The sequence below is a fragment of the Bidens hawaiensis genome, unplaced genomic scaffold, assembly GCF_021521415.1.
Source record: "Bidens hawaiensis isolate Kalapana, Puna unplaced genomic scaffold, B.hawaiensis_p1.1 tig00002236_1, whole genome shotgun sequence".
In the NCBI taxonomy this organism is placed as follows: Eukaryota; Viridiplantae; Streptophyta; class Magnoliopsida; order Asterales; family Asteraceae; genus Bidens; species Bidens hawaiensis.
The window spans coordinates 1,375,690-1,399,188 of NW_027491119.1; the positions used below are offsets into that span (position 1 = coordinate 1,375,690).

At 33.7% G+C, this 23,499-nt stretch overlaps 3 protein-coding genes across 3 annotated transcripts; all 3 read left to right on the forward strand.

The window, feature by feature from the left end:
• Positions 1-1,498: 1,498 nt before the first annotated feature.
• On the forward strand, positions 1,499-6,146 carry LOC143612024 (uncharacterized). Its single transcript, XM_077086107.1, has 12 exons — positions 1,499-1,785; positions 2,909-2,993; positions 3,095-3,225; positions 3,321-3,423; positions 3,955-3,969; positions 4,060-4,208; positions 5,075-5,261; positions 5,358-5,432; positions 5,511-5,624; positions 5,707-5,751; positions 5,927-6,025; positions 6,123-6,146. Exons 1-12 carry the CDS (start codon positions 1,499-1,501, stop codon positions 6,144-6,146), a joined length of 1,314 nt encoding a protein of 437 aa, XP_076942222.1.
• Positions 6,147-10,697: 4,551 nt separating this feature from the next.
• LOC143612033 (CBS domain-containing protein CBSX5-like) lies at positions 10,698-14,143 on the forward strand. Its single transcript, XM_077086111.1, has 2 exons — positions 10,698-11,005; positions 13,360-14,143. Exons 1-2 carry the CDS (start codon positions 10,698-10,700, stop codon positions 14,141-14,143), a joined length of 1,092 nt encoding a protein of 363 aa, XP_076942226.1.
• Positions 14,144-19,590: 5,447 nt separating this feature from the next.
• On the forward strand, positions 19,591-22,889 carry LOC143612043 (E3 ubiquitin-protein ligase AIRP2-like). Its single transcript, XM_077086118.1, has 5 exons — positions 19,591-19,655; positions 21,069-21,219; positions 21,319-21,385; positions 21,485-21,776; positions 22,628-22,889. Exons 1-5 carry the CDS (start codon positions 19,591-19,593, stop codon positions 22,818-22,820), a joined length of 768 nt encoding a protein of 255 aa, XP_076942233.1. The 3' UTR covers positions 22,821-22,889.
• Positions 22,890-23,499: the final 610 nt, after the last annotated feature.

The window sequence follows — 23,499 nt, forward strand, 5'->3', positions numbered from 1 at the left end:
ATGTCACAATCTTTCTTAGCTTCGTCTACAAAATGCTAAGTCTAATGTTGCTATGTTCACACAATATCACACCACTTTAAATTTATAATCAACATAGACCATGAAGACAACCATCGTAATCTTTCTTTTTCATTGACGACCTGACGTTTTCAATACGCATTGTTTTGGAAAGTAGAACAAAACCAACCATCTAGTAGGTTTAGTTTGCATGATATTAGACGTCATGGGCTTCGTCATTTGTTTTTTTTATTTTTACTTTATGCTTTTAAAAACCTTTTTTATGTTTAAAATTATTATTATTTGAATTTTGTATATGCTGTTATCAACTTTAATTTTATTAATTTATTTCAAAATTTTTATTTATTTTTTTTTTGTTTTAAAATTTTAACTTAATTGGACTAACTAATTTTCCAACAGGATAAACTATAAAGTCATAAACTAACTATATGAACACCACTATCATACTATACATATATTATTGATAGATTATACGTCACACATGCATAATATTTTTCACACATCATGTCACCCGTATGCAATATAATCTTATATGACTTGTATGATATACAGAAATGTTATACGGGCCCATACAAAAAAAGTAAGATTTTTATACGAGCCCATATGAGATATGAAAATTTTAATTCATGTATGATATAGTTTAAAAGATAGACATGACACTATTGCTTTCTAAAAAACTTAAACGATGCATACGGTTTCATGTCTCCTGCATTATATAGTATATGATATATGACTCACATGATATTTTTCACATATTATATGACCCGTATAACCTTATATAACTCATATGATATAGAGAACTATTATACGCACCCGTACAAAAATCTTATGTTTTTGTACAAGCCCATATAAGATGCGAGAAATGTTATACAAACAAAATGATATATGAAAATTTTTATACATGTATGATATACTTTAAGAGATAAATATGATAGTATTACATTCTAAAGAACTTAAACGGTACATAATTACATATAGTCTCATGTCTCCTATAATATCTATAATAGATTATAAGACTCACATAATATTTTTCACATATTGTATGACCCGTATAACCTTATACAACTCCTATAATATAGAGACATGTTATACGGGCCTGTAACCCAAAAAAAAATTATACGATCCCATATGAGTATATAAACAACAAGATACACGAGAAATTTAATACGCGCTAGACATAATAGTAGTTTCTTCCGTATAGTCTCATATCTCTCCTATAATATCTAGTGTGACATACTGACATATTATAAGTTCACTTTTTGTTCAATAATTTCAACTTTGACAATTTCATTGATCCGAAAGAATAGATATAACAAGCTATATATCTTTATTCACAACAAATTAATACCTTCTTACATATTTGTCCAAAAATTAAACAATATTAATTTACAAAACAGTCTCTATACTATTAAACTACACAACTTCACCCCTACATTTCCCATCTTCTTCCACTCTCATCCAAACCTCCATCATCTTCATCATGAGCAACACACAGTCATTGCATTCCTTGGCTTTCAGGGTTATGCGGCTATGTCGCCCAACGTTCCACGTCGAAACTCCACTCCAACTCGACCCATGCGACCTCGTTGTGGGCGAGGATCTGTTCGACAGCCCCTCGGCTGCCCCTCGCCACCTTCTTGATCCCTCTTGTTCCGGTTCTGGTGATTCGCTGTCTAATGATCTTACGTATCGCAACCGCTTTGTTCTTGGAGATGAGTCTGATGCCATGGGTGTGCCTGGGCTCCTTGTGCTTCCTCAGTCCTTTGGGTTTGAATAATATATTTATGATTTTTAAACATGCATGCATTTGGGGATCTGCTTTTTCGTGTTCATCCGTTAACCTTTTATGACATGCAAGCGTATGAACACATAATGAACGTTTAGTGAACTGTTTGGCAGGAAGTTTGTTCATGTTCGTTCATTTAAAAAAGGAATGCACATGAACAAAAAGTATGTGCTCATTTAATTAAACTAATTAAACGAACGAATATGAACACATTTGTTCAAAAATTTATTTTTGTGGACGTTCGTTTATATTCATTTTTGGATGAAACTTTGGATGAATCAACTACTTAATGTTTTATATTTGTTTGTTTGTGTTCAGTTACATGTGTTCGTTTATGATTTATGAACATGCATTTAGGGATCTTCTTGTTCGTGTTTGTCCGTTAAGCTTTTATCGGACATGCAAGCGGACCGTGGACGGTTCATGAACACCTAACTAGGCTTGTAAAAGAACCGAACGTTTAGTGAGCTGTTTGGCGGGGCGTTTGTTCATGTTCGTTCATTTAATAAACGAATGCACATGAACAAAAAGTCTTTGTTCATTTAATTAACTTAACAAACATGAACACGTGTTTTATTCATTCATTTATGTTCGTGAACATTCATTTATGTACATTTTTGGATGAAACTTTGGAAGCATCAAGTGTCAACTACTTAATGTTTTATATTTGTTCGTTTGTGTTTATTTATGTTTGTTTGTATCCATTTACGTTTGTTCATATATGTTTGTTTACCCCCAAATACCAAGTTTATGTTAGTGCTTTTTTAACATTCATATTCATATGTTACTTTGAATATAAATTAATCACATAAACTCATATATTTTCGTTTTATAGTTACTAATTTTGCTTAAATATATAATCTATATGCTTAAACTACATAAGCGGATTGTAACGAGCGTAAACAAACACATTATCGAATGTTCACGAACACAACTAAACGAGCATGGCCTCTATTCATGTCCTAGTTTGTTCATTTAGTAAATTAAACAAAATTCCTTTTTCATTGAACATAACTTCCATCCGAACGATTCACAAACAGATCACCGAGCGTTCGGTTTATTTACAGTTCTACATGCATAATTTGTCTGTTATATGTTATGTAGGGCAATATATCTTGGTGAGACATTTTGTAGTTATATAAGCATCAACAACAGCTCAAGTTTTGATGCAAGGGATATAATAATCAAGGTGACACTTCTTATTTGATTAAATCTATTTAAATCCTTTTTTTAAAGAATAAAATTATAAAAACATGTAGTTAAACAAGTGATTAATGAAATTAATTGCAGTCTGAAATACAAACAGAAAGACAAAGAATAATGCTGTTAGATACATCAAAATCACCTGTTGAAAGCATAAGAGCGGGCGGACGCTATGACTTCATCGTCGAACATGATGTGAAGGAACTCGGTGCACACACGTACGCCACATACGATATTGCAAGTTCAATAATAATTTCATATTTATTTTCTCCAGTGAGATTTTACTGGGCGCGTTTGTTTGTTTTTTCTTCAGACTGGTCTGTACTGCTTTGTACTATGACTCTGATGCCGAACGCAAGTATCTTCCACAGTATTTCAAGTTCATGGTTTCGAATCCGCTTTCTGTTAGGACAAAGGTATCTTGTTTTGCTATGTTGTTTATAAAGCATCGTGTATACCTTATATTCATTAACATAGCAACAATGTTATGATTTTTTTGCTGGATTAGGTGGTTTTACAAAAAAGAAAGTGGTTTTTTAGGTGGCTGACTAAATTTTAAGTGCTTTCAGGTAATTTGCTATCTCCGGTAGCGGACTATGAGGACGCATCAGCTAACTTTCCAAGTGGCAATCCATGTCATCGTCCAAAAATGATGGTTTGTGTAATCCGCTATTGAGATAGTGGATTCCACATGCCACAATTGGATGACTTGGACTGCAACTTGGAAAGTTAGCTGATGTGTCGTCATAATCCGCTATCTGAAATAGCAAATTACCTAGAAGCACTTAAAATTTAGTCAGCCACCTAAAACCACTCTTTTTTTTTTTTTTTTTTTTTTTTTTGTAAAACCACCTAATCCAGCAAAAAAATCCAATGTTATTGTGATGCATGTATTTGCAGTTACATTGTTACAAACATATTGATCATATATGTTTTTTCTTGTGCAGGTTCGCGTTGTGAAGGTGGGTTACAACTGATTAAACACACAAGTATGCGTTTTAACACGATATCTATCGTTTTGTGATTGTATATTATTGTATGATACATCTCAGGAAACCACTTTTCTGGAGACTTGCCTAGAAAACAATACAAAATCAAACCTATTCATGGACCAAGTCGAATTCGAGCCAGCTCCACGGTGGAGTGCAACGATACTTAAAGCCGACATCCATGATTCACAAAAGGGTAGTAGTTTTACTAGGTGATGTGCCAAACATATTACTTGAACAATATTTTTAGTTTTGAACAATTTAAAATGACATTACACTAATGCAAATGAACGAACATACACGGAAATGACAAAAATGTCCATTTTGACCATGGTAATTCTCAAAATGTCCATACGAATCCCAACGATTCCATTATGTCCACTTGTCCAGTCCAAAACCAACCAGACCGCCTTTTTTTTCTAACCCAATGATCGAACGACACCTGTCAATAATGTTTCCCGTCGGAGCCTCGTTTTCTGGCCCGCCCGACCAAAATGTTTTAAGCGGCGCCTGGTTTTCTTAAATCTAGGCGTCATGTGGATTTTTCTAGGCGCCGAGGATTTTTAAAATCCAGGCAGCTACTATATTAATCTAGGCGCCGTTTGGTATTTTAAATTTTGAATTATTTTTATTTATATTTAAATTTTGATCTTTAAATGCCAAATGTATAGACTTGTATAGAGGCAGCTGGGCATAAAAGTATGTACCGCCAGGTAGTCATCTTAAACCTGCAAAACAAGTCGGTTCTCGAAGGATCATATTAAAGAGTTACCTCAATAAAAAAATTCTTTAAATAAACAAAACCAAGCGGCGCCTAGATTAATCTAGTAGCCGCCTAGATTTTAAAAATCCACTCGGCGCCTAGAAAACGAGGCGCCGCCTAAAACATTTTTTTCGGGCTGGTCAGAAAACGAGGCGTCGGCGGGAAACATTCTTGACAAGTGTCATTCGATCATTGGTTTAGAAACAAGGGACGGTCTGGTTGGTTTTAAGCTGGACATAATGGAACCGGTGGGATATATATAACAATGGGCATTTTTGTCATTTTCCCTAATATTATTGTTGTTGTATGTAACAGAGAAATATTCAAACCACCTATTCTTATTAGATCAGGAGGTGGGATTTACAACTATCTTTATGCATTGCAAATGTCACCTCCACCTACGAAATCCGAGGCGAGTAATGTTCTCGGTAAGCTTCAGATAACATGGCGTACGAATTTGGGTGAGCCCGGTCGCCTGCAGACACAACAGATAACTGGCAATGTAAGTCAACCATCTTTTTTTATATAAATATATTTATTGATATATAGTATTTAGGGTTTTAGTATCACCGGATTAATATTTTTATCATTTGTGTAGGCGGTCACGCGAAAAGAGATTGATTTGATAGCAGTGAAAGTGCCATCTGTTATTATTTTAGAAAAACCTTTTCTGGTAAGTATTGTTTTTGTAAGTTATACGAATCAATATGTGCGCATGTAAATGATGTAACGCTATGTAACGCATGCATAGGTGCACTTGAGCCTCACAAACTTGACTGGAAAGAAGCTCGGGGCGTTTCGAGTTTGGTTATCTAATGATTTAAAAGAGGAAAAGGCTGTTGTGATTAGTGGACTTCAAAGGATGGTAAGTTAGTTAATGTTCAATATTGCATGGTTTTTTTTTTTTTAATCAGATTATGATAATCATATTTAACTCATGTCTGCAGGATTTACCTGAGGTAGAGGCATTTGCATCCTTGGAGTTTCAACTGGTAAATATTATTATTATTATTATTATTGGAATGTATAATCAGACTAAGGCCCGTGGGCTAACCCAATAAGCCCGTGGGCTTTAATTATATATTCTGATAATTATAAAATAATATTAAAACATTTTGTGTGAATTATGATATTTCTGTCAACTTTTTTTTTTTTTTTTTTTTGCAGAATCTGATATCTTCAAAACTTGGAGTGCAGAAAATAATTGGTATAACAGTGTTCGATGCAATGGAGAAAAAAACTTATGAACCGCTACCCGATCTAGAAGTCAGTCTTATTTTCTTTTCAAAGTTGTTAATCACATCATTTTTCAGCCTTTCAATCCTTAAATATTATTCCAAACACTCTTTTACAATAACTGCAGATATTCGTGGAATCGAATCTATAAGCTACCAGCCAACATATTCTGAAAACGATTATAGCCACGAAGGTTAACTAAAGACCCGTTGAAGGCTAACAATAGCTGCACCTAAGTTTTCATATTCGTTTTATTTACTTGTTATTTGTATAAAGTCTAATCAAACCTCTGGTTGTGATCTAGCTGGTCATGCATAGTATTCTGTTTATTTATTTAAATTTATAAATAATTATCATGTTAAATACGATTATATAGTTTTACTAGTAATGTAATAACAATATAACTTATTGAATAACTAAGAGTAAGCATTGTAATGGGCAATGGCCACTTAAAAACTTGAACTCAACTAAGCATTGTATACATCTTTGAAAATTTACTAAATGTTAAAAATATATTTAAACATAATTTAATAATTATTATTATTAGGCTCACTAAAACTTGATTTTGTTATACAATCCAAGAATCTTTCATAACCTCACATAATATGTTAGAAAGATAATAATTCATATGTGTGCAATATGTCACAAATAACTCAATATTAAATAATAAAATTTTATATAGTAATATATTATATGTATGGAATAATAAACGCATGTGGTTCTATGGTGTAGTGGTTAGCACTCTGGACTTTGAATCCAGCAACCTGGGTCCTACTCCCGGTAGGACCTTTTTCTATATTAATTTTATAAAATTAAAAAAATGTTAACTTGCGCTTGTTATTCTTATCATACGCCTTTCTAGAAACAAAAACAAATTCTATAAAATTAAATTATATATTTGTGAATAATAATATATTATTAAACAAATCTCAAACCAATTGTTTTCATGTTTCGACCATCATATTATTATTTTGGTAAATTAGAAATAAATAATCTTGTTTTTTTATATTGTTTATAATAATTCTATCTTTAAAAATCGTTACCAACGATTCAACCTTTTAATTAATTTTGTCTCAATGGTCCTTCATTAAAAAACAATTATTTTAGTAAATTGGAAATAAATAATCTCATTTTTTATGTATTGACCGATAATAATTCCACCTTTAAATATCACTACCAACGGTCTAACTTCTCAACTATTTTTCTCTCAATGGTTCTCCGTTAAAAAACACTTAACATTTTTTCCGAGTTTCAAACTAACGTTCTAGGGTTTCTGATCGAAAGAATGATATGAATCAACTGATGTAAAACTTTTCTCGAAACGAAACCGGTTAAAACCCGAACCGAAACCGATCATAACCTAGTCAAGAAACAGGTTTAGAAAAATAAAGTTTAATAATAATTATTTTTTATTTAAATAATGCATGGTTTTTTATAGTTCGTAACAACGTGTGGAAGAAATATATCATATAATAATAAAATAAATAAACAATCAATTTAGTCCTCCTTGAAAAACCGCAACTTTGATGGTCAAATACTTTATAGCTTTGATGGTTTTTAATTTATTTATTATCGTATTAAAAATTTTAATTATTTAGTAAACAAAATGTAAGAACTAAGAAAGAATTACAAAACCAGTCCTCCAACATAGTATTTCCATTTAAAAAATATAGTTTTGAAATACGAATGTTTTAGTTGGTGTAATTTTATTAAACGAAACTTTGTGATCGAATTCATCACATATTAATGTATTTAAATCATTAACAAACATTATTACAGTTTACACAACTCCACAAGTCATGATTGTCTATGTTTCACCAGTTGAGGCTTTGCACTGTAAATTTGTATGCAAACACGTATTTACATAAAATCTCTCACACACACAATATTTTATAACTTTGATGACAGCTAACATATTAAACGTCCTTCTGAAATCTACGGAGCTCGAAGGGTCTATTTTTATAGTCAAGTTCTTATATTTTGATGTTTTATTTATGGTTTAAATAAATTCAAATGAAAAAATAACTTGGGTAGTTTTCAAGAACTCGTTCTTTTATCAGTTTATGATTGGTTATCAGATTGACACGCTTTATGTTTATTTAGTCACATTTAATGTATGAAGAATTGAAGACTATGTTGCGTTGAATTAACAAGATTAGTTATATCGACTACTGAATTCTCGACCCTACTTGAACATTTAGGTATTCGTTTAAACGTCACGTAATAATGAGGGGTCTTTTATGTGTTTCACACGAAATAAATTTAGTGGTCCCAAAAATACCTCTATGATTTAAATACTATGAATGATCCCTTGTAACTAGACAAGATTCGAATATTATATGGTACATTGGTACCAACCTCCTTACCAATTTAGAAAGGACCAAATTGGATACTTTATAAAGATTGTACCAAATAATTATTTTATAAATTATATCACTAGGTTAATTATATATTCTAGCTCTTTTTTATGTTTATGTGATGTTAATTGTCATATACAAATTAGAAAAAAGTTGAGCTACAAAAGGAGATAAAAATGGAAAGAGTGAGATATGTGGCATCAAAAAAGACCAGCTTAAAAAAAATTAAGAAAAATAATAAAAAGATTATAACTTAAAATATAAATAAAAAACTAAAATGTTTCTTATTTCATTCTCGCTAAAAAAACCTAAAAAAGACACAATGACAAGAGAAAAAAAACGCAATGATTAAAATAAACAAGAAGACACAATGATAAATAAAAAAAAACCAATAGATCGTAAAATATAACATAATGTCAAGCAAAATATAACACAATATCAAGAAAAAAACACAACGTTAATGGAAAAAAAACACAATCAGTGACGGGGAAAAAACATAATGATCTTTTTTTATTTTTTTGAAATCGAGGAAGACGGAGGGGGGGGGGGGACATTTTTTTTTGTGTGTGTGTGTGTGTGTTTTTTTTTTTTTACTTTTTTTCATTTTATTTTAAATTTTGAGTTGTGATATTTTTTATTTATTTTTATTTTTTTGTCACAATTCGTTCTCGTTTTTGTTCCCCATTTATAGAGTAACTTAGAACCATAAAAAACAATTAGATAATTTGAAGAAAATGGAGATGATGAGTTAGGATCTTGAAGTGTGGAACTATGGATGACCGCAATCTAAAGCACCAACTCTCTAGTGAGAGTGTTAGAGCAGTTATATAGTTATATACTCGTATGTTAGTTGATTTGGTAGTTCATTCGCACACTCACATATAAAGATAATTTCTATTACGTCTTGTAAGGTGGTGGATCAGAAGGATCTCAAGTTTAGCTCATGCCGACAAACGCCCAAGTAGTCTTTTCTTAAACCTAAATAGGTACCGTTACGCTCCAAACTTCACATCGTGTCACATCCTTAGTTTGTGTGATCGAGTGTAACTAGTATAGATGTGATAGGTTTAGGTGTTGACCCATTGAGCTTTAGGTACCAAAGGGTTGTTTGTTTATATTATGGTGTGACATTGTACCTTTCTTGCTAATACAATATAAACCATTTTAAGTTTTTAAAACTTCAATATTGCACGCTAATAATTAAAAAACGTCGCTTTAAATAGTTGGAAATGAACTGGTAAAATTGGATGGTTCTACCGACTCACCTATCTAACCTGACTGATTTTCACTGGCATTTCCTAAAACTAGAGGTGCAAACGAGCCAAGCTAAGCTTGAGCTTGACTCATTTTAACCTTTTTTCCTAAAGATCAAGTTTCGCTCATGGGTAGTTTTTTCAAGCTTGGGATCAACTCGTTTATTACTGATTAATCAATATATATATATATATATATATATATATATATATATATATGGTTTTTTTATTATTTTTATAATAAAATCTTTAAGCGAGCCTAAACTCGACTCGAGCTCGTGTAGTACCCGAAACAAGCCAAGCTCGGCTCAAGCTCATTTGTGTAGTGTGAAACAAATACATAGAAGTCTAAAAAACGTAAAACATAAAAAAAAAATACATCAGACTCGTTAATGCTCGACGAGTCTAAACGAACTTCCCATCCAAGGTAGCTCGTTAACTAAATGAGCTTCATTCAAGGCTCAAGTTCGACTCGAGCGCGAATAAGCTGCACTCGTTTCAAGCTTTTCACCGATCTGATCTCGAGTAACTCGGCTCATTTACACCCTTACCTAAAATCCTAGATACCGATTCAACTTATAACTTTCATCAAAATTGTTTGAATCAAAGTCTTGTTCACGAGTCAAGCTAAGGTGGGTTCGAGCTCGAGCTCGAAATTGAACGAGACAGCTCATCTAGGACCGAGCTCAATTTTAACGTTCAACAAGCTAACGAGCCGAGCCAAGCTTGGGACAAATTTGGCCGCAGTTACAAAAATGACCCAACTCAACTCAAGTTGTTTCAAATCAAGTTTTTTTTTGCTAGTTTTATCCGAACTTTTATCAAGTGATAAGCAAAGCAAGCCACGAGCTTATTCAATGAATTGAACCATGAACACCCCAAAAAGAATTAAAAAATTTGACATTAGGAAAGTTGATGGTAGAAAGTGTACATATCTAAATACCAAATGACCGTAAATTACGGATCCGATTCTTTCTCCACCTATAAATACCAAACCATTCAACACCTTACATTTCCAAATAATAATTATAATAATAATAATATTAAACACGCATATTCCGTTACCGTTAAAACCCTCATACCACCCATTGCATGGCAATAACCTTTTTTGCAACCGAGATATCCGACTTGTGCCTAGGAAAGCCACCGTTGAGGTCGTTGCCAACCACCGCAACCGTCGCGGAAGCCGTGGCGGCATTAAAACAATCCGGAGAGGCTTATGTAACCGTATGGACCTCTAATGGTCATCAATGTGTAGACAAGATATGCATGGTTGATGTTATTGTGTATTTATGTAGAGAGGATAATTTGTTGAGTCCGTTGGAGGCGGTTAGAGCGAATGTGTTGGCGCTTGTTCGGGATGTGAAAGGGCAAATTCGGCATTTGGATGCGAGTTCGAGGTTTGTAGTTTGTTGATTAAATTTCTTTTAATTGGCTGAATTTGATGATGAGATTGGGGAATAATGAATTAGGTCTAGGATTGAATCCGGAATGAAACAATCAACGTGGTTTGATCGAATTTGATTAAAAGGTTGAATTAAGCCGAGCTTAAATGTAGGCTGATATTTAATTATTAAGCTTAAATGAGCTTGATCTTTAATTATCAAGCTTGAGGCGGCTCGTAAATCCTAGACGAGCCTATTATTTATATTTTTTTTTACTTATTAAATGTTTGTTTTACTATTATTGAATTAAAAAATTCTTTAACCTATGAGTCACACGAGTATATAGACTAGTTTTAAATATATAGTTTTGTAGTTTGGTCTAGAATTGCATCCGGAATGAAACAATTGACAGAGGAACAAAAAAACTGGTAATAACGTGAATTAAAAAATAAGTCTAATGATACTATATTCAAATTAAAAAGAATAAAATATTTATTTTTATGACTTAATTTAAAAATTAAATAAATAATATATGAAAAAGTTATGACAATCTAAAAATCAAGAAGCAGTAGAAGAGAAGTTAGTAAAAAGGTCTATGATGTGTTTAGAAGGATTACAACTTATGATATAAAAGTTGTCATTACTTAAAGTTTTAAAATTATATAAAATTATTTTATTTTAATTCTTATTGTAATATAGTAATGTTTAAATTATGATAAATAGAACTAAATAATATATATATATATATATATATAAGTATAACTAAATAATATATAAAAAAAGAGTATAATTATAAGTAAAATAAGTAACAAATAAGTTGAACACAAGCTGAGCTCGAGCTTAAAAACTACTTACGAGCTGAGCTCGAGCTTAAAAACTACTTACGAGCTGAGGCCGAGCTTTAGAAACAAAACTTTAAAACATACTCACCGAGCTTTAGAAACTGTTTATGAAAATGGAAAATTACTGTCTTTAACCAAATAAGTTTTATTTACAGTTTTGAAAATACGTCAGCATATTGTTTAACCAGATAAGTTTTATTTACAGTTTTGAAAATACTTCTGCACACGGTAATATGTTGGTAAGAAAGATGAGGTGATAACCGTGATTTGTATATAACATTATTCAAAGTCAAAGCTAGGATTAGTTAGAAAGTGAAGTGGACAAGGTGGGGTTAGGTGGGTGTTACCGTGTGGGCCAGGCTTTATTAAATGTCTAAATCTTATATAAAGTTATAATATTATTATCCGTACCAAAAGGCATAAGCAGATCCATCTTCTTAGTTATTTTATTATTTACAGTCAAATTTAAGCATTAATTTTTATATTATATCTAGATGTAATTAAATCATGTGATTTTTATAATTCCCTTTTTAAATGTGGATGCAAACGAGCCAACTCTGAGCTTGGCCCGTGAATAATTTTTAAGTTTAAGTTTGGTACGCTTATTATTTATTAATTATTTTATTTATATTTATACTTAATTTTGTATATATTTTAGTTATAATTACACACACGTATTTTTATCATATTTTTCATATATTAGTAATTATATATATATATAATATGTTAAATAAAAATGATATAAATAATAGACTCGTTAAGACTCACAAGTTGGCTCGAGCTTGACAAGTGAAGCTCGGACTTAGCCTTTCTTATTAAATAAGTATTTTTTGGGCTTGAACTCGTTTAAGCTCGGCTCGATTCAAGCTTTCAACGAACCGATCTCAAAAAGCTCACGAGCGACTTGACTCGCTTACCCCCTTTTAACTATTTATTTTTTTTAACTATTCAACATTCTACTTTTAAGTTCCAAAAGTGTAAATAAAATATTTATGGTGGTTACTTGTAATGGGCCTAAATATGCCTGTAAAAGATATGACTTTTAGTCAATATAAAGTAAAATACTGGAACCTGCCTCATCAATTTTAGGTAATTGATAAGACATATTCCACTATTTATTAAATAGTTTTAAATTCAAATTCCATGTGGTTTTATTTTACTTTCAATTCAACCTGAATTCACTAGTCCTATAAAGTTTGGTCATTAAATCCATTAGCATGTCCTTCACGTGATGGGTAGTTTTGTCCTTTTTTCTCAAGGCTGGGGTGTATTTTGAGAAAAAAAGGACAAAACTACCCATCACGTGAAGCGGTGAAGGACACGCTGATGGGTTTAACGACCAGGCTTAACGGGATTAATGACTTCGGGTTTAATTGCAAGTGAAATGAAACCACAGGGATGAAAATCAAAAATTTGAAACTATTGAACTAAAACCGCAGATTTAGACAGATCACAGGGACGAAATCCGCAGTTTACTCTTTAGGATTTAACTTTATATCGACTCCGTTAACAATTTTTTTTTTTCAGTCTATTAGAGGCAATAGACTGCATACTTGAAGGTGCACAAAACTTGATCATACCAATATACACTAACTCAAGAAAAAACCAACAATTTTGTTGGCTAACACAAGAAGACGTGGTTCGGTATCTTTTGAACTCGATCGGTATCTTTTCCCCTATACCCACATACACCATCGAAGCGTTGGACATCATCGAAAAGTCAACGCTCACGGTCAACTACAATGACCCTGCAATTACTACATTACCCTTAATAACATGCTCACTTCTAGACCAAACCTCTATAGGAGTAGTCAACAAAGATAACCGTTTAATAGGCGAAATTTCCCCTTTTACCCTTGCGTGTTGTGACGAGACCGTTGCAGCCGCCATTGCCACCCTCTCAGCCGGGGACCTCATGGCCTACATTGACTACTCGGGCCCGTCAGACGACTTGGTCAACTTGGTCAAAACAAGGTTACATGAGAGAAACTTGACTGGGATGTTGGACCTTATGGATGACTATTATAACCCGTTATCTTCGCCTTCATCTTCGTGTTGCTCATCGGATGAAGAGTCCGGGCCCACTAAAAATGGTTGTGTGGGCCGGTTTTATCCTGGGAGACGGTCTGAGGCGATTGTTTGCCATCCTTGGAACTCGTTGATCGCGGTTATGGTTCAAATGATCGCGCTTCGTGTAAGTTATGCATGGGTGGTTCAACAAGATTATACATTAGTCGGCATTGTAACGTATGCAAAGATTTTGAAACAATTTCGGAGTATCGCAGGCGCCTGTAATAATAAGTTGATTTAGTTACAAAAGTTTGAGTAATTTTACTATAAGATTTTTTTTTTTTTTACTTAAGATTTAGTTTGAAACTTAATGTTTGTAATGTGAACTTATGTTGTACTTTAAATGAACATTTTGTATCTTACTCTTACCATTGACTTTATTCTTAGCATCCTAATTTGACTTTATGATATGCAAGTCAAACATTGACTTTGATTCTTAGCACCTTGTTATAATCTCTTATCTTATAAACCTTATTTAGTTGCTTAATGAGCCTGCGGTTTTCGCTGAGGTCATTTAGATTTTGTCTAAACGGGCCTTTTCTAAATTTAAACAGCCATGTGCAATGTGTATGTAGGGGTGCAAACGAGCCGAGCCGCTCACGAGCTACTCGAGATTGGCTTGTGAAAACGCTGGATTGAGCTGAGCTCAAACGAGCCCGAGCTTCACTTATCGAGCTCGAGCCAACTTGCGAGCCTAAATGAGCCTGTCATTTATATAACTTTTATAATAATAATAATAATAATAATAATTAGTTGATTTTTCTAATGCATTTAATATGGTGGATAGATCAGCTTTACTTCATGAGGTAAGGATCAGATGCCCTTCTATTTCCTTGTGGGTGGAATTTTTATATGGGCAGCCATCAAGACTATATCTTGGGGATGATAATAATTGGTCCACCACAGGGGTTCAACAAGGAGACCCATTGGGACCACTTATTTTTTCCTTGGTTTTACACCCCCTTGTGCATCAGATTCGAGACAATTGCAAGCTTCTTCTTCATGCTTGGTATCTTGATGATGGGACAGTCATTGGAGATTCAACGGAGGTTGCTAAAGTGCTGGATATCATTAAGGTGACGGGTCCAACTTTGGGTCTTGAACTGAATATTAAGAAAACTGAGCTATTTTGGCCTTCTTGTGATGGTACGAAGTCTCGTGATGGTTTATTCCCTGCTGACATCGGGAGACCATTATTAGGGGTGAAGCTTCTTGGGGGAGCTGTTAGTAAAGACACCGGGTTTATTAAGGGTTTGGCAAAGAAGAGAGCTACTAATGCTGTTGATTTGATGCGTCTTCTCCCAAAACTTGGTGACCCACAGAGTGAGTTACTTTTGCTTCGATCATGTATGGGTATTACTAAACTTTTCTTCGGTTTGAGAACATGCCAACCTGTACACATGATGGAGGCAGCGGTGTTTTTTGACAAGGGATTGCGTGAGGCGATCGAGGACATTGTAGTTTGTGGAGGTCCTTTCTTTGGAGACCTCCAATGGCGACTTGCTTCCTTACCCATTAAGAATGGGGGTTTGGGGTTGTATTCGGCAGTAGAGGCTTCCTTTTATGCGTTTGTGGCCTCGAGAGCCCAATCGTGGGTGCTTCAGGATCACATTTTGCGAGACAGTGGTATATGTGGGATGGATTCTGATTATTCTTGTGCTCTGGCTTGTCTTCGTGATATGATTCCAAGCTTCGATTTTAGCAGTTTCTCTAACAAAGAGACCGCCCCCTCTAAAGCCTAGCATGCATTGGCGAGCACTCTTTTTAGTAAAATTGTTCACGACATGGAGTCACACTTTAACATGACAAGCAGACAAAAAGCCATTTTTGAGTGTCTACAAGCACCACATGCTCAAGATTTTCTTCTTGCTATCCCTATAGATGGGTTAGGCCAGCATATGTCTCCAGTGGAGTATCGTAGTATCCTTAAGTATCGCCTTATGATTCCTCTATTTCCGGTTGATGAGATATGTTCTGTTTGTCGTAAAGCGTGTTTAGACTCATATGGGGAGCACGCGGTGCACTGTAAAGAGCTCCCAGGGTTCAAGTACCGACACGATATGGTTAGGGATGTGCTCTTTGATATATTCAGGCGAGCTGGAATTTCTGTTAAGAAAGAAGCACCTGTGAATTTCCTGACTGACCCGTCGGAGGGAAGATCATCTCTTCGACCGGCTGACATTTTGGTGCTTGGATGGATAGGAGGGAAACACGTGTGTGTGGATTTAACAGGGGTTTCTCCTTTGGTGGGCTTAGGAAGTGGTGGTTTCGCGGTCGGTCAAGCCGCATTAAAAGCTGCTTCAGGTAAGGTGACAAAACATGAAAAGGCGTGTCTTGACAACCAACATGTATTTATTCCTTTTGCTTTTGACACTTTTGGTTTCCTCGCGCCTGAAGTTGTGGAGCTACTTACCCGTGTTCAGCGGGTCATGCATAGTAATGTTATGACTCCAAGATCAGCAAATATAGTTTTTAAAAGATTGGGTTTTGCGATTCAAAAAGGGGTAGCGGCACAGCTTGTTGCCCGCTTGCCTTCTGTTTCGATGTAATCCAATAAACAATTAATTTGATTAATATGATTTCAAATTGAAGATTGCATCTTTAAAAAAAAATTAGTTAGTATATATAATAAATAACATATATTATGTTATATGTGAAATTATAATTGAAAAAATAAAAATGATTAAAAATATATAAAAATTAATTAATTATTATAGTAAACGAGCTAAGCTTGAGCTTTAAAATTAACGATAGAAATGAGCCGAACGCGAGCTTGAGCTCTGTGTAAGTTAAACGAGTCGAGCTTGAGCCTGGTTGAGCTCGGGCTCGACTTGGCTCGTTTGCACCCCTAGTGTATGTATGACAGTATGAGAGTAAGTAATAATCAACCCAATATCCACAGGCCCATTGTTGTAACATAATCTTTTATATTCATAAAATTTTATTATTGCAATAAGTTACAAGCCTAAACTATAAAATAAGCTTACAGTTGATACTATTATTAGCTAGTGATCATTTTCAGACCACATTTTCAAATAATACTTTTTCAATGTGACAGTTTATAGTTTCAGGACGAAAATAAGCCTTGTAGTAGAACGTTTTTGCGACAGTTAAAAACGTTTGCTTCAAATCATGACCAAGATCGTCGTCTTGTGAGTTAGACTGCACGAGCTGCACAAGTTCTTGCATTTTGGACTCAATCTCCAAGCTTAGTGTATGATCATGCTCCTAAACACATGTATATAATACTTATACCCCCTTAAATAAAATGATTTATCAATTAAGAGCCAGCTTAACATCCACGACGTCCTCTTATAATCGTAAAATTTACCAAAATAATTAGAGAAATAACAATGAGCACTCGGTATATATATGATATTACTTAAATAGTTATATGATGGAGAACTTGCAGCATGTTGGAGGTGTGAATGAGATTTGGTTAATGGTTTCACGCGCGCGTTCAGAATCATATCCCATGGTTTTCCATCATCTTGATAATGTTGAGGCTTTGTGAACTCCTCTACAAACTCTCGCGTGTTTGATAACCGCGATGTGGCGAAGAAGGAGGTAATGGTTTCAAGTAGCGCGTTGGTTTTGGCCCAAGCTATTTGCTCACTTCGTCTCTCGGGCTCAAATATGCTTGCTGCAGCTGTGTAATATGACCATAGAAGTCTAGTTTCAATTTCTGTTCAATGTTTAGATGTGCATAGAGGTGTACAAAATCGGTTTTAAACCCAAACCGAACCGGTTTATAAACCGAACCGGTTTGGTCGTGGTCAAAACCAGTTTGACTCAAACCGGTTTAGACACAAGATAGGCCGGCCTGGTCACGTTGGTTCGGTTCGGTTTATAAACCGGTTTTAGCCGGTTTTAAACCGGTTTTTCTCAAATCGGTTTGATTTTAAAACCGGTTTGGTAGATTTTAAGGGAAACCGGTCCTGAAACTGACGGTTTGGGAACCGGTTTGGGTGAAACCGGTTTTAAACCCAAACCGGTTCGGTTTGATTCGCCTAAAACCGGTCCCAAACCGGTTTTTTTGTACACCTCTAGATGTGCATACCATCATTTTGCCTTAACGATACATATGTCTAAAGAAATACAAAAAAATATATCTAAGTATCTAACTTAGTTATAATAATTAAACATATATGTATCTATATCTATATTATATATAATACACCAACCAAGAGTAAATTAAGACGCTTCAATTTAAGAGTTTTTCAAGAAAGAAAACGCATGGTACAACTTTGAATAGAGACAAAATAGTCACTGTAACACTGAAACTCACATGTTATTCAGCTTTATTTTAAAATTGTTACAATCTTGCTACCTCAACTATAATAAACTTTTGTAAATTGTTACAACTATAATTCTTTTTTTTAAACGCTAATAACTATTTTATAAGTTAATAGCTTTTTATAAAAAAAATTGCACCATAGACACGAACATATGTTTCTCTTTAATTTGAATATAGTATTGTTATAATTTTTTTAGTTAAAAAATATCATTTTATGTTACGGTATGATTTTGATAGTTTTTAAATTAACCCGTGAGCCAAACCGTTAGTAACGTTTTTTTGTCGTCAAAAACCATACCTTTGAAAATTGAAAATGACTGGCCAAAAGTTAAAGAAAAAAATCAAACCAATAACCGGTTCTTGTTTACGGTTTCAAACCAAACAGTAAACACCTGTAAACTTGCTACATAATTACCAAGGTCTGCGTCTCATGTTGCATCACGCGGACACCAGTCTAGTGAAAATAAGTTCGTTAAAGGTAATAGTATGAGACATCCTGTTTTATATACATACTAGATTTTATCCCCCGTATTACGGGGGTTGTTTTACATTATTCGTCCGAAAGATTAGGTGTTTTCGCTATTTCTTTCGCGGAAATACGATTTGAAATCGAAAATTTCAAGAAACTTATTTTCTTCCAAGAAATGGATTCAAAATTAAAGTAAGGAGTGGCAAATGTAATTTTCTTTATTGTAAGAAAGTTAATAATATACTTAGGGTTTGATTATGAAAGGGTTTCACAAATAAATGATATGTTATAACACGTTTAAAAGCTATCTGGATTTGATGACCCATGACCCGCTTATGTTTTTTACTATAAAATTATTTATTAATTATAAATAATATCTTTTTTTTTAAATTGGATATTAAATTTTAGTATATTCCTAATTTATAGGTTTTTCATATTAAATAATTGGTAAGATTAAGTTTTAATTTAATGAGATGTTATAACCCGTTTAAGAGCTATCTGGTTTTGGTAAAGCTCATACCCATGAATTTGGGTTAAATCAACGAGAGGTCTCCATTTAAAAATTAAGAAATCTGAGGACTTCCATAAAAGAGGAGCAACCACATCACGATACATAGGATTTTTGGATTTTCGTTTATATATATTATATATAGTATGTATATGATATAAGTAACATATTTTCTTGATAATTGACCAAAATTTGATCATCACTACACATAATATATAACTACAAATAAAGATCCTTCAAGAAAGCTTCAAAGGCCATAGGTGTTACACCATACTCACCTCCACGTGGCATCATGACAGTGACACACTTCGTCTTCTTCGATTACATTTTCAGGGTTTATAAAAATAATAATAATATTATTATTATAAACCAATCAAGAATCACTAGATTCTCAATCACTGCAATCTTTGTTCAATGAGAACATCTTTTAAGGATTCTCTTAAACTTCTTGAAGCTGATATTCAACATGCTAACACCCTGTAAGAAGCTGTTCAATTTACTCTGTTTTTGTGTGAATATTGATGCAATTGATGGTTTTTTGATTGTTTTATGGGAATTAATTTGTGGGTTTTTGATTTTAGGTGGTTTTGAACAGATTGTGATCTGGGTTTATTTTATTTTTTGGTATAATGTAAGTATTTGCTAGATTGATTGTTTCTTGATTGGTTAAAGGTTGTACCTTTTTGCTAGTTTAGGGTTTATCTTAGGTGTATTGGTGTTTATTAATCCCAACTATCATCGTTCGGTCGCTGCGTTCGGTCCCAACTAACGAATTGGCTACTGCGGTCCTAGCTTTTAACGTATTTGTTCCCAACGGTTCGCAACTAACTGAATCCTAACGCTGTTACTTGGAGGTCGCCAGAAAAGCGATTTTAGCAGGAAAATTCACACATTTTTGACAGTAAACTCAACCCGAACATCACCAACTGACTCACGACCAGCTAACCACTACCATTTGAGCACCACCAATTGATTCTGACAATGGTTTTAGGTTTCTGGCGACCTCAATAACTGAAGATGTTACTAGAAAGAGGTTGCTAAAGGTCCTATCTAAGGTTACAAAGATGTTTGGGACGAAAATGTTGAGTTTTTCGAAAAATATGTGAATTTTCCGGCCAAAAACGTTATTCTGGCGATTTGCAAGCGACGGCATTAGGATTCCGTTAGCCGCGGACTGTTGGGAACAAATACATTAAAAGTTGGGACCATTAGCAGTCAATTCGTTAGTAGTTGGGACTGGCAACAACCGAAAGATGATACTTTAGATTAATAAAAACCATTACACCTTTATCTTATATGGGTAGCTTATTTAGTTGCTATTATTATTGTTAATATTATAATTATTTATTTTTTTAAAATTTTCTTGCACATTACTGTAAATTAAATCCTGTAAGAAGTTATTTAATTTCTTCTGTTTTTGTGTTGAATATTGATGAAGTTGGTGGTGTTTTGGTGTGTTTCTTGGAAATTAATTTGTGGGTTTTTGATATTAGATGGTTAAGAACAGTTTATGATGTTGGTTTGTTTTGATTTATGGTATAATGTAAGTATTTGCTAGATTGGTTGTTTCTTGATTGGATAAAGGTGGCACCTTTTTTCTAAGTTGAAAACAAACTTAGGGTTTATCTTATGTGGGTAGCTTATTTAGTTATTATTATTTATTTATTTATTTATTTATTTTAAATTTTCTTGCACAATATCTGAAAGTGTTAAGGATTCACATAAATCAGTAAGATGACATGCGTTTTTGTTTTGAACTTCTTAATCAATTATCTGTTCATAAATTTGATAGTTTTTCATAATTCATATGAGAAAGGACTATAATGACCTTGGTATTTATGGCTGAACTTATGTTGTGTTATGTTTTCTTGAATCTTGTTTATGCTTTGTAGAACTTCGGATTTAAGACGGGAGTGTGATGGTGCGTGTGTGCAGATGCGGATGTCTTACAGTGCAGCCGCACAGTTTTTGCTTTTCTTTGTGCAGTGGTCCGATTGCCACCTGGCAGGCGTGCTAGGACTGTTGAGGATCCTAATTTACAAGGTAAAAAATTCATTCTTTTGTTCATAGTAAATACAAACTTATTATTATTTTACATTTATCAATTGAATACCATATTTTTCTTGGTTTAATGCATTACAGGTTTATGTTGATGGCACCACAACGATGTCGACACATGAACGGAAGGCAAGCGTTAGAGAATTTTATGGTATGATCAAAGTGAAATTTAATTATGAAATAATCACTTTTCTAATTTATTTTATTTAAACTTTATAAAAACAATTTACATTATTGAAGTCGAAAACAGGTATTATATATCCATCTTTAATGCAACTTCAAAGCGGAGTGACTAATTCGGAAGATAGAAAGCAAAAGAAGATATGCCGCGAACGATATTCAAAACAAGAACATGACGACGATGATGTCGATGATGATGATGATGATGATGATGATGATGATGATGATGATGATGATGGATGTCGATGTTCGGATCTTGATATTGAATCGGAAGAAGAATGTGGAATTTGTATGGAAGCTAATGACAAGCTTGTGCTACCGACATGTACACATGCTATGTGTTCCAATTGCTATAATGTCTGGTATGGTAACAGGATATTGGGGATTATTATATGTAACCCGTTTAATAAACATGTCATGTTTGAGTTGATGTGTTTTAACCCGTTTGCTTAAAACATGTCAACTTGTTTAAAATTAGAGCAATATATGGCAATTGTGACCCATAAACATAAAAATATCCTTTTGGGTTGATTTGGGTTTAAGCGAAATGCTTAATGGGTTAAAATGGGTCACACTAAAAAAATAAAAAGTTGGAACGGGCCCAAATGGGTCAAGAGAAAAATGGGAATGGGTCAGAATGGGTTGAGATAAAAACGCCCCTCAAAAAAGAATTCAAAAAAAAAAAATCATAACTCAAAATATAAATAAAAAACAAAAGATACAAAAAACTAAAATGTTTCCTCTGTTGTCCTCGTTAAAACAAAAAAAAAGGTCTGAAACCGTTTTGACCAATTCCGACCCTGACCCGTTTCGACCCGAACCAAAACAACCATTTTTTAATTGACCCATTCTGACCCGAACCAAAACAACCCTTTTTTAATTGACCCATTCCGACCCTAACCCGTTCTGACCCGAACCAAAATAACCTTTTTTTAATTGACCCATTCCGACCCTGACCGTTCCGACCCGAACCAAAACAGCCTTTTTTTTAATTGAGACCCGAACCAAAACAACCTTTTTTTAATAGACCCATTCCGACCCATGACCCGTTTCGACCCGACCCGACCCATTTGCCACCCCTATAAGGTCATCCAGCCAACCTGTTTACGACCAATCGTACGCATCTATTTTCACAAGTTGATTACAACCCATTTGCATCTTGTCGACCCGTTGGCAAAATGATTACTAAAAGCTGTTGTGGAACAAATTGCAGGCGAACAAGATCATTGTCGTGCCCGTTTTGTTGTGTCAGCCTTAGAAAAGCGGACCCGAGTGAGTTATGGGTGTATGTTAACAGAAAAGAAGTGATGGATATGGCCACAATAACATGGGGAAACCTTAAAAGATTCTTCATGTACATAGACAAGCTCCCTCTTATTGCCCCCAACTCGCCCTTCAATGCCTGACTCATATTTGAGGTAGAATATATATATATATTTATATACGTACACCGGACTCATTTGAGTCATTTCTCGGTGTTTATAAAAGCAAATTTGTATTTATAAAAGCAAATTCGTGATGATCGCTAATGTTCTATACTCGGCGTTTTGGTGGTCGTCGTGGACTTAGCTTTCTTATGTGAACGGACCGCGGAGGGTTTAGAAGTGGTTTTGATGTGTAAGTGCATTTGTGAGGTGGTTAAAATGGTTGCAATTTATTTATTTGTTTGTTTGTGGGAGTGTATGTTTTGATTTTGTATTTAAGATTTGAATATACAAAAATATGAATAATGGATAAAGCATTTTAGGGATTTAGTTTACAAGTCATAGGCCATCTATTTGGAATATCAAAATTGTAATAAATTGGATTAAAAGTTTATTTCTATTAAAGTTGTGTTTAATATGATTACTTTTTAAAATTTAAATTTGTACATGGATGTTTGAAGTTATTAACAAAAGTAATGCTTCTGATTCGGTCAGACTTAAGAGTGTATTTTTATCCATTCAGCTTTAAAACTACGCTGAACGAGAAGAAAGATCTAATTATCCACGCATAGAAACATCAAACAAAAAAATGACAATGATTTTCAATTGATTCAATTGCTAAAAATACTACAAATATTAGCAGAAAGATTATAATTTTATA